This window comes from Procambarus clarkii, chromosome 9, assembly GCF_040958095.1.
Source record: "Procambarus clarkii isolate CNS0578487 chromosome 9, FALCON_Pclarkii_2.0, whole genome shotgun sequence".
Taxonomy (NCBI): domain Eukaryota; kingdom Metazoa; phylum Arthropoda; class Malacostraca; order Decapoda; family Cambaridae; genus Procambarus; species Procambarus clarkii.
The window spans coordinates 18938444-18954162 of NC_091158.1; the positions used below are offsets into that span (position 1 = coordinate 18938444).

A 15719-nucleotide genomic window follows, 5' to 3' on the forward strand; every position below is an offset into this window, starting at 1 on the left:
TTAAGCTTTTAATGCGTTTTATTGAATAAACGGCAGGAACATTAATTGTCAGTCAAGGTTAGAGGTCAAAGGAAGTTAAAAATAGACAATCCTGCAGACTACATTGTATTTATTTCCTAATTCAGTGAAGCTCTCTCCTACTGTCCGGTAACCTTATTGACAATGCCTGTTGTGTCCTACTGTATTGCATGGTTTAATAAACATTTAAAATTGTCCAGTAATATATATATATATATATATATATATATATATATATATATATATATATATATATATATATATATATATATATATATATATATATATATATATTATATATATATACACACATATATATACATATATTATACAGTATATAAAGTACACACACGACGAGGGTTAGCCTGCATTGCCCGGGTACCCTCCACTCATTATCTCCATCCTTCACTTATGTTCCCTCATCATCCCCACCATTTCACTCTCCGCTCGTCCTTCCCAGAACCCTTCTTCCCTTTCATACAATATTAGGGAGCAATAAAACTACAGTACTGTATAAGAAATTATTTTTTATATTGAAAAAGTCTTTGGGCATCTCAACCCATATTTCACACGACCGGAATTGAGTTCATGAGAATCGGATAGGGGTGGTGTCAATAATTACTTTTATTTCTTAAATCATATAACAGGCCTAACCTGTCCAGCCTATATTCATCCCATACCTTTATTCAATTTCCCTTACAAATTTGGAAAAGGCTAGCCCCAAGTATTGTATGTACCAGCTCTTTCTATAAATCCATCAACTTTTGTATCTTACCTTGTATGTATGTACTTTACCTGAATAAATATTTGTATTTGTATTTAAGTGTCTGCCCTGCAACTTTGAACAGACAGACACTGTCCTCAAGAAGCAACCAGTATTAGTAGTTTCATAATCTTTGTCTGCCGAGGACAATTTTACCCTTAATAGCTAGTTTTGCTAATAGAGCACTAAGATGGAATTTGTGCCAGGTACTGCAGCCTGCTTTGTTCTGTATTATCACACAGTGTATCTCTTCATTGCCATGTATATTATTTATTTGGATGTTGTGTGGGCACAGACATTGCCTCTATTGCATGCCCCAGAGCTCAGCACAAGAACGTAACCATAAGACTTGCTCTTTCCTCGTACTGAGGGAGTTTTACATAATTTCACAATGTGAAATATCTTGCCTTAATTTTATCTTGATATGATTTATCAAGGTTCAACTATAAAGGTAATCATTATGTTTAAATTTAATTGATTAAAAACTTTAATACCAGCTGTATTTACTTGAGTAATTATGAAAAAGTGCTAAGCTATATACTGTACAAAGCTTATAAGGCTTACATCTAGATTTTATATTAGTATAAATTAATTTCCCTTTAAAAATCAATGTAGCATGTATCAAAACAATGACAGTATATCACTATCTTGTTGAACATTAACTAATAATAACACTGAATTTCTAACCACCATACTGTATATTTTTTTGCATTATGATGCCTTCCATAATACAGTACTAAAATTGGGATAAAAATACAAGATTTGCATGATCATTGGACACCTTCAGATCCTCATATTGTATTTAAACACTTTGGTATACAATCACAACCATGTTGCACTATGAGATTACATTAAGTACTAAAAGTAATGAGTGAAATTGAAGGAAAAAAAAGTACCTTAAGGATACTGTGAGATTGAAAGACTAGCATCATCTGCAAGGGATGATATTACTGTACACAGAGATTCTCAAGGGTTGTCAGAACAAACATAATCTGACCTAGGTCTAAAATTACTCTGGAAATTAAACTAATACATGACATTTGCTAGGAATGATTTGTTGTAAAATGACAAAGTACTGTAGTTACATGGAATGATTAACTAAAAACACAAGCATTTATAAGAAGCAATATGTATGTCACAGATGCAGTGCCATAACATGGTCAAACAGCTAATAGGCTAAATGATCAAAATTGAGCACTAATCCAGTATGACTATATAGCATACTAACCGGTATAAATAATCTTACAATTAGTGCTCTGTACACATCGTAAGCTAAATAAACACTCAGCACTATATATTTTAATACACATTTTTTACTATATTGTTAATAAAGGTGAACTAAATATTACAATAAACAAAAATATATCCATTTATTAGTAATATTTTCCTACAACTAACATGGCAGTTGCAAGTCACAACCAGTGTCATTCAGCACTGGATTCTTGCAGTAAACTTAAATCTACAATGTACTGGCAATCAACACCTGTATATCAATTAAAAACTTTATATTTATATATTAATAATCTCTCCTCCCCAAAATATATATATATATAATAACAAAAATTATCATTATGCAATATTATTCATGACTATGTCATGAAATAAACCTACAACTATGAGGTACTAATACCCTAAGTTTCAGCCTGATCCCTGAAAAACAATGATTTTATTATGTCGTTATGTATGTATGTTTTATAGTAAATGCTGATACCAGTTGACAGCCAAATGGTGACTGACTTTGATGTGTGATAAATGATTGTTACCCCCTAATTTGACCTTTAACTTTCCAGATCATCTTTCCATCTATTCACTAATGATTTACAATATTTTTTATGAGCCAAAAAAGTAAGTGATAACATAAAGCATACAAAAAATCAAAGAATAAGCACATTATTTTCAAGAATACTATTTAACCTCAACAGAGTTCAAGTAATTATCAAAAGAAAGCGCTTAGCCGGAAAAACTATAGAGCACCATCTTTGCTGTTAGGTATTCAAAATATACTAGATGTGCAAGAGGCACAAAATATAGTATCACCCAAGATTCCTATACAACAACAGAAGGAAGGTGAACAATTTCAAAGGCATCGGATTTATCAAGGATTCTAACGAGGGACAAATAATTTCTAGGAAGAGTAGGAAAGCATGACATAAGTCATCCCTAAAATTAGGGCATTCTATCAGGAGGTACATGACTGTAAATGGGACAATACAGTTTGGACTAAAGAGAGCAGGATGTTGTTCCATTAGGTGACCACGAGTTATACAGGTGTAAAGTAACTGTTAAGCATTCTAGCCAAAGTCATTTCCTATCATCTATTAAACTAGTAAAAGTAAGGCCAAGGGGAAAGGTCACTTTTAAGAGCATTTAGTTTAATGCCCACCAAATGACCCTGTTAACAGCCATAGATTGCAGAATGAATGACCAGGTAGAAATCGGAATAAAGAATCCCTTTCTACAAAATAGTGCAAGGACGAAATGGCCTCCTTGATGGAGGCATCTGCAAGTTCATTCAAGGTAACGCCAATATGGCTGGGAAGTAATGAATGTCGTCCACCTCAGGATGAAAGGGTTAAAGTCCTCCCAAGAGCCATGAGGGTACTGCAAGAGTCAATCACAATGGAACATTGAGTCAGAGAAAGCAGATGAAAGCAGATGACGATATTAGCACCCAAAATTTCATAAAGTTCTGCCATGAAGATGCTTGTCCCCTGGAAAAGGCAGCACATATAGGTGTGGTTGTGAAAAACAACAATGTAGGATGAGTGTTATTAAGCCTTCACCATGTGGGACAGGGTTTTGCAAAATTTCACAAGAAGGACCCCTTCATGGGGGGGGGGGGGGCAAAGTAGGAGCAACAAAAGAGACATTGCCAATGTGAACTGAGAGAGAATCTTGCAAATGAGGAACAGTATTCAAGGTGATATTATATTAATATTTGGTTGCCCTATATGTTGCTACATGCTATGGCACTATTTACTTCAGGGCCACTATTTCTTTAGTGGCCTCGACAAGGACAGGAAGCCGGCAGCTTGTCAAAGGTCTTCCCATTTGTCTTAATTTTTATCAGCTGGATTTTAAAATTCAGCAGTTTTGATATTAATGGCTTCTGCAGATAGGCAGTTCCATGGGTTTATAACCCTATGGGAGAAAAAAGCATCTCCTGTTTTCTGTCCTGCATTGTGGCTTGTTGAGTTTGAAACCATTGCTCTTTGTTACATCTGACCCTTTGAAGTTGTCTGGATCAATATCCTCCAAATTGTTTAGTATTTTAAGTTTCGATAACATCAGCCCTGTCATGTCTGGTGTGCAGTGTTATTAGCTCTGTGACCCAACCTTTCTTGGTACAAGAGTCGACTTAGATCTGGAATGACTTTTGTTGCCCGGTATTGAACTTTCTCCAAAGCAGCTATGTCTTTCTCTATGAACAATGAGGTCTCCAAGCTTGGATACAACAATCCAAGTGGGGAAGCACCAGAGATTTATACAGTTGAATAACTACCTTCTTTTCTTTGAAGTCAAATGTTCGCTTGATTATTTATAGGATTTTGTTAGCTTTTTTACTGCAGCTCCCACTTGTGCAACTTTCAGTGAATGATGGATTCTAACTTCATGGTCCTTTTTATTCATTAATCTGCTGTAAGGTAATGTTGTTAATTTGGTAATTATGATGTGGATTATCTCCAAAGGATACCTGATCAACCAGGCTGTGACTCATACGTCAGGCTGCGAGCAGCCGCGTCTAACAGCCTGGTTGATCAGTCCAGCAACCAGGAGGCCTGGTCGACGACCGGGCCGCGGGGACGCTGAGCCCCGGAAGCACCTCAAGGTAACCTCAAGGTAAGGTCCCACATGCAAGGTCTTGCATTATTAAACATGCAAAGTCTTATTTTGTTCTTTCTACCATTGGTATTGACATTTGTTTATAAACACCACACAGATTTAAAACACAATAAATGGAAACAGAAATAATTATATTGAAATTAATAATATTTGTAAGCAATATTTAGCTCTTTAATTATTATATATTTATCTTCTTGGTCTTTTCTCAATGTTCACGTTTTCAAAGTGTTGGAAAAGCAATTTGGAAAAGAATGACACATATGCCAAAAACTACTGTACCATGAACCATGTACAGACCTGCATATCTGCAAGTTGCACACCATCTGGCGAGTCTGCAATATTATTGTACATTAGCATTATCATCATCATCATCATCCCTTTTTAATGTGCTTGGGAAGAATCCATGTGCTGCCAAATACTAAATATATATACATATTGGTTGCTTTGATTTTATGTGCTTATTGTTATAAATACTGTACTAACTATAAATATATACTGTATACACATATATCTATTCATTCACATTTGTACATAAACCAAATATGTATGTGTGTATATATATATATATATATAAACTATATAAAAATACATTATTATAATTATGTAAATCATCAAAAATGCATGAAAATGATGATAACAAAATACAAGTGATAAAAGTCGACCGATACATAAAATCATATACCAAAGATATATGGTATATCTTATATATAGCTCTGCCTGATGTCATGCTGATCCTCAGTATCACTCACAAGCACGCAATCACATCAGGCACAACCAGCACCACACAAGTGGGAGGGACATTGGCACACAGCAGCTAGCAAGTGTATCTACAACTTGAATCAAAGCAACACACTTATTTGTATGAAATGGTAATCAATGTTGTAACTTATTATGAACCAACCATTTAGAACACAGTTGCTATGTTGCATGCAGCAATAAATGACAAGGGTTTTTAATCAATAAGAATAAAATGATTTATGGAGGTCCTGCCCCTCCTGCAACTTTGTCTCTTGTATTAGCATCTATTTTTAATAAATAAATATATCAATAAATACAAAATCACATTGTGACTGAAATAGTTAATTCACCTTGGCACACCAGTTTGGAAAAAATAAATACATAATTAAGCTAAATTGTAAGTAATGAAATTACCTTTTCTTGGCAGCCCTCCAGTGCATTGCGCTCTGGTATCACGGATAAACACACACATGCTTCTTGTGCAGGCCTCCTGAGCACCAGCAACTGAACCTGCTGTGCTCATCTAGGAAAGAACATGGGACAACACCCATGCAGACTACCAAAAACCTAGAGCCTAAAGGAGACCAAAAAATAAATTGGGAGTGATATAAGGCAACAGGAAAGACTGTCAGAGTTTTAAAACACTAAACTGGTTTCTGTAATTCAGCATATGAAGGTTGCCATATCTGGTGTTTATTTTAAATATGTTTATATCATGTAATATAGAATTAGTTTGGGAATACTGTATATTATGACAACCAAAAGAGGAATGACAAACAACCTTCAAGTGCAATGAGAATTGGCTTTGTAGACAATTAAAGAACAGCTGGACATGCCAAATGCAGTGAAAGTGATGCCAGATCTAGTAAATCTAAGTTTTTCCCACCAACCATAATAACAATTGTCAAGGAAATATGTATAATGGTAATGAGTTTATATAACAAAGGAATCCTAAATCATGACCCAATAGATTCTGGGCTGAATGCAGAAAGCACCAAAGCAAGCCGTGTTGCCAAACGGCAATCCTATTTCACTCCCATCAACAGGTCTGGCCCAGACGACTAAGTCCTAAGTACAGTACTACTCAGTCACTGGGGCAACTCGAGAGGGAAAACCAAAACCTTTCAAAGAAGGTACAGTAATTCTGTTAAAGAAACTGAACAAATGAGCTGATGGTAAAGAAAACGAGCCATAAAGCAAAGATGGAGAGAGTTAATAATGTAAGGGAGGTAGCATAAACACAGTTGGGAAGTGTAACTTGGAACAAGACACAAAGCAGACCTTAGTGGGACAACAGCCTCCCTAGGAATGCTACACCAGTTATCCAGAAAACAGAAGATTAGGTAACCTCAGAAGCTGGTGTTTCTGTGGTTGTTGGTATATGGCATGTGAGCGAGGTTGTTGGCTTCTTGGACCCCTGGGTGACCATCACTAAACTATGGTTTCCTACACTTTCTGTTCTTTCTTTTTCTAATCAAAATTTGTGGTTTATTTTGATTTGCCTCTATGTTATGGGAAGTTTTTTGTTATTGTGTTGATCTCTGATCTCCTCACTTCCCTTGCCTCAATAAGAATACACTTTTCTGTTCCCGGTGTTTGATAGATCTAGGAAAGTCCAGAGGTCTGGTACCAGAGCTGAATGCACCGGTAGTTATTAAGGGGTAATCACAGAAAAGTTTCTGGTTTTGACTTAGACTTTTCTAAACTTTCCCACCAACCATACATTTCTTCACTTTTGTTAAAATATTTGCATACCATTTTCAAATCGCAGCATGAAATATCCCTATATTTTAATAAATTAATAGGCTATAAAATAAATTCCCTCATCCCTTCCCCATTCTCAAAATTCCCACCTCCTGACCTTATAATATTTATTTTTGGAGTGTAATAGTAAAAACTATTGTTTGGAACTAAATGGCATGAAACAAGAATTTGGACAAAAGCATAATTGCCTTATAGATACATACAGAAAATGAACTATAGTTTTATTCTTTAAGTAAGAGAGGGTAAAGCATTATCTATAAAAATTAAATTATTACTGTAATACTATTATTGTGCACTAAAGCTTTTAACCTAATTCTGTATTATTGAGTATAACTAGGTTAATACCTTTCTACATAAATAGACATAAATAGTTAATCAATAAATTCTGCTAAATATGAATTTATTGATGTTTTTTGAGAGAGTGGCTGCTTTGCTGATTATACTGTATCCATGAAAGCAGATCCTCTGGGGCTTCGGGTCGTTCTAGACCTTCTGGCAGAGCAGAAAGCAGTATTTCTTCTGCCTTTGATCCTACCACTGCCAATTTAACATAGGCAGTTGTTCGAAGAAAGTTATCATGTATGGTCTCGAAGTCCTGACGGTAGTACAGGTTTCTGTCATCCCAGTACACAAGCTAAAAGAAAACAAGTCAATTGTGTAGATGATGAGTCACAATAACATGGCTGAAGAGTTAACATTCAACTCACACATCTGAAAATGAGAAACCGATGACATTTCAGTCTGTCCTGGACAAAGGATGAACTGAAACATCGTCAGTTCCCTATTTTCAGAAATGTGGGTTGGATGTCACGTTGAGTTTGATTACATACAAACAATTCATTGTAATTGTAACTATATCCATCACATATTTTGCAATAATAAAACAAACTAGTTAATTTATTGATACTGACTTTAACATTACAATATGAAAATCTTTTATATGAATGGGATTAGAAGAGTACATATCCATTTCTCCATACAGGAATATGTCTATGATTTACCACACTAGCAGTAGGATGCTCACCTGCTTGAAGTGATTTCTTTGGTGATCTAGTGATACAGTATTTGGTGGTGGGCTAATAGGTACAGTGACTGGAGGGTAATGAGTAAGAGGGTTGAGGGTAATGAGTAAGGGGAATGAGGATAATGAGTAAGGGGGATGAAGGCATTGAGTTGTAAAGATGGTGTGGATTAGTACTGACAAGAGGTTTTATTGGGATGATGTGGGGGGGGTTGTGATGTACTGGCAAACTGGTGATTTGGTTAGCTATTCTTGATTGATTTTTTTTATCGTTGCTGATAGTTTATACTTTGGACTCAACGTTTTCAGTTTAAAAAAATCTCTCGGGAAAACAACCCAGTTGTTATATTGCTACAGTCTAATAACCAATGGAACCTTACTTTTATGATCACACATTAATACAACCAGCCTTTTCTCTAGTTATCACATGAGAACTAAAAATATATATGTACAGTATACTCAGTACTGAAGCAGCTATGAAGCTACATTGTTCAATTTCTATAATCGCCATACATTTTTGCTTAAAGTTAAGTATTTTAAGTTCTAAGCCAATACATTGAGGCCTTCTCAACACATTGAAAAGAAGCCTCAATAAATAAACACAAAACAAACATTACATAGCCATAAAGAATCCCTGCCAATAATGTCTTATAATAAAACACTTTACCAAGCATAGGTTTATGCTTATAACAAAACATAAGTGACCCAATAATATCGTCATAATAACTACGACACTTTTTTTTCACTCACCTGAGAATGAAGCCTGTAAGGCATAAATAAGTACACAGGCTTGCGGTACCTAATGGTGCTGGCAGCAACTAGCAATTTTGCCTTTTGCATTGCCACGGCCTGGTATATTCCAGCACGGAGGCAATGGTCTACTCTGCCAAAGTCCATGGCACGGAGATATCGTGCATTGTTTATATGGTTGAGCATGAAGTCTATGTCACGGGTTGTGCATATGCCTGGAAATGAGTGTCATTACTTGTCAGTGTTTAATTTAAAATAAATTAAGGATTCAGTATTGTACTGTACTTTAATTATTTTAATTTCCCTAGGAGCTTTTCATGTGCCATCTTAAACTAGTACTGTATGTATAAAACCAAGTTAAACAACAACACTTCAGATATACGTATGAGGAACCACCTAACCAGACGCTGCCATCTCTACCACTACCACCATTCATCAGTAGCACACCATGGCTCAGCCAGTCACAATATTGACTTACCAACTTATGTAACCAAATTATATCATTTACATAATTAATTACCATATTGTGTGTTTGTTGTCACCAAAACTAACATTAGACTAGTATATCCAACTCCTCCCCCCCCCCCTACCAGTAGGTCTGTATATCCTTAATTGTTATCTAAAATGTGATCTTAGCATCTGTTGATCATTACATCAGAAGTGCCTGTATGATCAACATCTTTCTTATTAAACATATTGCCATCCAAAAATCTAAACTAACTTCCAAGTTTTGCTTGCAACAACACTGTCTTTAAAATCTTATACCTATAATCCTAGTTTTATCTAAACTTCATCAACATAGAAAATATTTTACTACTGTCTTGATGGTAGTTTTAACTGTCTCAACTATCTGCCTTGCATACAAAAATCATCATTGAACTGACAAAACAAAAATGAATCTTGAGTAATTCTTTGAATATTGTATTGTGCTTGCAGATTTCTGCAGCTGATTGAAACATAATTTTTTAAACATTATGCACACCACAATATCACACCCCTGGGAAATAACTTAAACCCAGGTTGTTTCATAAGAAATGGTAACATGTCCAGAAGTCTTGGATGAATGCTCGATGAAGAGCATCAATGTTGTACCATTTATGGAATGATCTTCACTAGGGAAAACTCTAATAATATGAAAATTAACAAATGTACATACTCTTATTCAGAAAAAATAGTAAGATCAATATTTGTTATGAAAGTATTCATTAACATCACATAACAACATGACGATTAAGCATTAGGAACTATATTTATACAGTAGATATCATATTTAAAGAGGACAAATTATTTACCATATAATGTTGATGGTGACAAAGCATTAATTCTTGATAGGAAAAACTTGGAGGTGATGCCATATATGGCAGCTTTAAGAAAGTATCCAACTTCAAGAGAGAGGAACAATCCAATAGCAACTGTGCTCAGTTCTACCATCTTCTGATGGAATATAAAACCCTTTTTGTTATCTGCAAAACAGAAAAATAGCATTTACACATGAGTAGACATGTTTTTATTTATCATGTTCTATACTTATACCTATCAGAATAAAAAAACAGAGATGAGCAATGTGACCACTTTAGGGATGGGATTATAGGTATAAAAATACAGATTCTTTTTATGAAATTAAGATAAAATTATAGACTCCAAAATCGTTATCAGTGAATCAGATTTTGTTTTATATTACAGTATTTTCATATAAAAATATATATATATTTTTTTAGAAATAAAATAGTGAGACAAGTGGAATTATCAAAATAAATGTTTATTTGTTGGAGCAGGATATCATTCCATTAAATGCCTGCAAGTTTGACTTGTGTGACTGATACACAACCTAATCAGACCTTTTGAAACGTTCACCTCATTTCATATTTCTCTGTGGATTTTCCGTATATATATATATATATATATATATATATATATATATATATATATATATATATATATATATATATATATATATATATATATATATATATATATATATATATGTCGTACCTAGTAGCCAGAACTCACTTCTCAGCCTACTATTCAAGGCCCGATTTGCCTAAGAAGCCAAGTTTTCCTGAATTAATATATTTACTATAATTTTTTTCTTATGAAATGATAAAGCAACCCTTTTCTCTATGTATGAGGTCAATTTTTTTTTATTGGAGTTAAAATTAACGTAGATATATGACCGAACCTAACCAACCCTACCTAACCTAACCTAACCTATATTTAATGGTAAGGTTAGGTTAGGTAGCCAAAAAAAGCTAGGTTAGGTTAGGTTAGGTAGGTTAGGTAGACGAAAAAACATTAATTCATGAAAACTTGGCTTATTAGGCAAATCGGGCCTTGAATAGTAGGCTGAGAAGTGCGTTCTGGCTATTAGGTACGACATATATATATATATATATATGTATATATATATATATATATATATATATATCATAAAATAAAATAATATATGTATCTGCTAAATAGAAACTTTGAACAGTTAATAGCATTATATTTTGGTTTTAATACTGTCCAATAATTTATATATATGAAACATACAAATTTTGCGTTTGAACTAGTTATGAAAAACAAATATCTACTAGGGAGGATGATTCAGTATTCAATCGATCGGTAGTCAACATATAGTAGACCAGGTACTACTGCTCCCTCAGGTGGGCCACCGGCCAGGGCCGCCCACCACACCGGTACAGTGACGGTGGTGTGGCCTGTGCTGGCACACACCACCCACCTTACACAATATAACTCCACAACCGGTATATTCCCTCTCAACCCCGTTTGTTTACCAGCTGCTCGATGATGCAACACCGGCAACCTCCTGCAGACGACAATCCGGATTATCCATTGAACTATCCGGATTCGTTCTTTTAAAATCCGGGTTTATCAATCAATCATTTAATAAATGTTTATTTATGGAAAGTACAGTATCTACATTTAAAAATGTATGGAGCCTGCCACCATGACTAGTATGTGTATGTGGTAATCATGTCTTTCCTGTTTTATTTTTCTCTTCCATAATGACGTGAAGATTAGTTCCTTGCCTTTCCTAATTGTAACTTTCATACTTGTATTAATTTAGAAATTGTCGGCTTTATAAAGCACGGTACAAGCAGGTAATAATATAATGGCTGAGAAGATAGAAGGTATATTATTATAGGTTCATTGGCATCTGTTAGCTGAAGAAGTCTTGATCGGGTTTTCTTCCCATTGCAGTGGTGCCAGATTGGGCTACAAGTAGCGAATTGGGCTACTTTTGAGGGCCCCGCGCTCCCAAATTTTTAATTTCACTACTTGCTACTTTTTAGGCTAATTTAAAAGCAAGATGTGCTAATTTGGGCTATTAATGTTAAGAATGTACGATTGCGAGTTACATGAAAGTAACTAAGCTATAAATAATTGTAATTAATAATAATTGTAAATATTAATTAATACTAAATAATATTATTTAATAAATTAGTCCCAATTCAATGCAGAGTTTTCTTCCAAGCACAGAAACTTGTAAATATAAATACAGGGTAATTTGTTATAAGTGTAATTTGATGTCAACAGATGGCGAAAGCTGTATCTTATGGCCACTGTTGACCAGCCAGTTGATAGTGTTCTATCTGCCGACAGATTGCATCAGCTGTATTATTATTATTTTAATAATATTATTACATTAATAATAATGTATTATTATTACTTTAAACACTGATCTATACGTCTGGTAGCTTATAATAAGGTTTTATACCGTGCGGGTATTAGATATTCTCAACACAATTTATACTTTAATCTCAATTAGTATTAAGTTTTAGTCTTAGTGTTTTTCCTGCCCGAAACGCTTTGCGTAATAGTGGTTTTAGGCTTTGTATGTACTAGTTCTCTCTATAAATCCATCAACTTTTGTATCTTACCTTGTATGTATATACTTTACCTGAATAAAAATTTGTATTTGTTATTTGTAACTAGAATTCTGCAATTACTTTTTTTTATCTACTGTTGAGGATATGTAAGACAAATGTAAGGTTTTGAGGCTAAGTAACGAAGATAGTTACAAGATACGAGCCAGATGGTGTTGAGATTGCAAAAGGGATTATGATAAGAACTTAAGCCAAAAAAACAATGCATAAATGATCGCAAATATGAGGCTGGGATTTATTTCTCGAAAAGTTAGCAATAAAATACGCTTTTTAGTTCTTTATTTTTTAAATTAAGACCAGGGATTCTGTCTAACGAAGCTGCAAGCTAAAACACCGTTATCCTATAATGTTCATCTGTAGCTTGACCCTAAATACTCGTTTATTAAACGAATTTATTGTTAGAGTTCATTAGGAATCAACGTTGTTGAAAGCAGAATTTCCAACAAATACCTTCCTGTGATTGGCTGTTGCCGGGAATGCCAACGCATATATGAATAAAATGCAAAATAAGAAATACGCCCTTTTGCTCAATAACCTTGTTGTTGTTGTACAAAAGAACAACAATTTCTGTTTTATACAAGACAGAAATTTCCATCTAACTGAATAATGTAGACCAATAAGAGCTGGGCGGAGGCATTATGTCGCCGATATTATTTGTGTGAGGCAACACCCTCTGATGACGTCAAAAGCTAGGTAGCCAGCCCATGTTTCTGTAACACTCGTTACATCCTGCAGTATTTAATTATCACTATATTAATACTTTTAAATACTTAACATTTCACTTTTTAGGTAGATAAAAGTTGAAGCAGAATGTCATAAGCAAGGATGGTGTGCTGAATAAAGATGATTTATTAAGTGCATGGAGCCTTTAGCTGATCCAATCCTGTGATTGGCTGTTGTGTGAATGTCAACAAAGAGTTTCTACCAATGATACGCCATTTATTATGCACCCCATACCATCTGTGGGCGGAGCTTGGAACCTCCTACCCGAGCACAACAACCCACCTTATGGGTTGCTGTTTGGCTATTTATAGTGCGTTGGAAAAAAACTAGATGGCGTTAGTGGTATTTTGTGGGGTAATTTGTTATAAGTGTAATTTGATGTCAACAGATGGCGTAAGCTGTATCTTATGGCCACTGTTGACCAGCCAGTTGATAGTGTTCTCTTGTGCCGACAGATGGCATCAGCTGTGTTCTTATTACTTCCGAATTTCCTTTAAACACTGATCTACAAATCCCTTGGCTTATAATAAGGTTTTATACCATTTATGATAAGTATTAGATAACTGGAGTTACGCAATTACTTTTATTTATCAACTGTTCAGGGATATCAACATATAATGTCTGGTTAGGACGTACTGCTCTCGATTGATGAAGATTAAGCCCCCCAAGAGGTGGCACGGGCATGAATAGCCCGTAAATACTGCTCTCGTAATATTATTCAGAGGGGTGGGGGAACTATCAAGTGAAAGCGCCAAGCCATTACGACTATATAGCACTCTGAAGGGATCTGGATAAGGATTTGGGATGGAACGGGGGAAAGGAATGGTGCCCAACCTCTTGGGTGGTTGGGGATTGAACGCGGACCTGTAGGAAACGAGACCGTCGCTCTACCGTCCAGCCCAAGTGGTTAAGCGTAATATTATTAAAACAACAATTTATGCATATAATAACAGCATGTCACACTAAAAATACTTGGATATATTGATATTTGGTAGTGAATTCTAATCTAGGAATCTCCTATGACTAACCTGTACTTTTTAATTATTTTATGTACTTATTACTTATTATTAAATTATTAAGTACTTACTATAATAATTAAATAAATTATTTTATTTAATATTTAAATTAATTGATAAAATAATAGGTAATAATGAATCGTTGTGTAGGGGGACAGGCAGCCAGTGTATATATACATGTTATGCTTATACCAAGGTCCCACAAAGGTCCCACAAAGGTGCTAAATTAAAGACTGGGTGCTGCCGGGGCGGGCCCAAGGGCTGCTGGCGGCCCTGGCCAGGCTGAACTTTCGCGCCCCTATAATCACTGTTGTTTAATAATCTTCACAGGGAGAAACAAATGAGGTTCATTTTCTGGGGAAAATGAACCTCATACTCTCTGACCAAACTAAATTCCAAAGGGTAACAAAGAACACTACAGCCGAATTGAAAACAAAGGTAAACAGATTGATCGAAACTGTGAACGCCAAGAAATCCGGACTCCACCTGCCAAAGATTATTGGGGAATTCAAACCTGGGTATGTGTATGGAAATGTCAAGACACACAAGCCTGGAAACCCACTCCCTCCTGGAGGACATCAGCAAAATCCAGGAGCAAGGTGCAGTTTTAGGCCTCACCCTGAACCCTTCTAAATGTGAAATAATATGTTCCAACCAGGGCATCGTAGAGAGAATAGAGGGTCTAATGCCAAATATCCATAAAACTAAACCTGAAGACAGCACACTCCTAGGAGCTCCCCTGGGGTTGAAAGCCATCGATGAGGTCCTTGATAAGAAAATCGCCGACCTTAAGAGGATGGATGGGAGGATTGAGGATATTGATGCTCATGATGCACTCTACCTCATCACCAGATGTCTGTCCCTCCCCAGGTTAACCTACTTTCTGAGGTGTTCACCATCTTACAGTAGCCAAAAACTAAATGAGTATGACCGGTTACTGAAATCAATGCTAGAAAAAGCCCTTAACCTCTCTCTCGATGACCTACAGTGGAAACAAGCCTCTCTTCCCGTAAGACTTGGGGGCCTCGGAGTTCGAACAGCAACGCAAATCGCTGTTCCAGCTTTCCTGTCCTCCTTATCAGCATCCGACGACCTTGTGAAGGAAATTCTACCTGCCCACTTACATCAGCTGGCAGGTGTACATGATCCCAATTGTACACGCTGTGCCACAGAGTGGGCCTCTCGTGCAGGCC

General features: G+C 35.5%; 1 protein-coding gene across 4 annotated transcripts; it reads right to left on the minus strand.

Annotated features, from left to right (window-relative positions):
- Nucleotides 1-1542: 1542 nt before the first annotated feature.
- LOC138349575 (protein THEM6-like) lies at nucleotides 1543-11717 on the minus strand. 4 transcript variants are annotated; one of them, XM_069321225.1, is made up of 4 exons: nucleotides 11675-11717; nucleotides 10190-10360; nucleotides 8898-9112; nucleotides 1543-7760 (listed from the first exon to the last, which is right to left on the minus strand). In XM_069321225.1, the coding sequence occupies exons 2-4, from the start codon at nucleotides 10326-10328 to the stop codon at nucleotides 7527-7529; spliced, it is 588 nt and encodes a 195-aa protein (XP_069177326.1). In that variant the 5' UTR covers nucleotides 10329-10360; nucleotides 11675-11717; the 3' UTR covers nucleotides 1543-7526. The 4 variants fall into 4 exon arrangements, with proteins under 4 accessions (XP_069177326.1, XP_069177324.1, XP_069177328.1 ...); XM_069321223.1 differs by having other exon boundaries at nucleotides 11625-11687; XM_069321227.1 differs by lacking the exon at nucleotides 11675-11717 and adding an exon at nucleotides 11620-11646.
- Nucleotides 11718-15719: the final 4002 nt, after the last annotated feature.

Bases quoted from the DNA above. Each gene is read 5' to 3' on its own strand.
- LOC138349575 (XM_069321225.1), bottom strand. From the start codon at position 10,328: ATGGTAGAACTGAGCACAGTTGCTATTGGATTGTTCCTCTCTCTTGAA. The intron at 9,113-10,189 runs GTAAATAATTTG...ACTCATTTCCAG, and splicing joins GTCACCATCAACATTATATG to GCATATGCACAACCCGTGAC. The intron at 7,761-8,897 runs GTGAGTGAAAAA...GTTTTCTTTTAG, and splicing joins CTTACAGGCTTCATTCTCAG to CTTGTGTACTGGGATGACAG.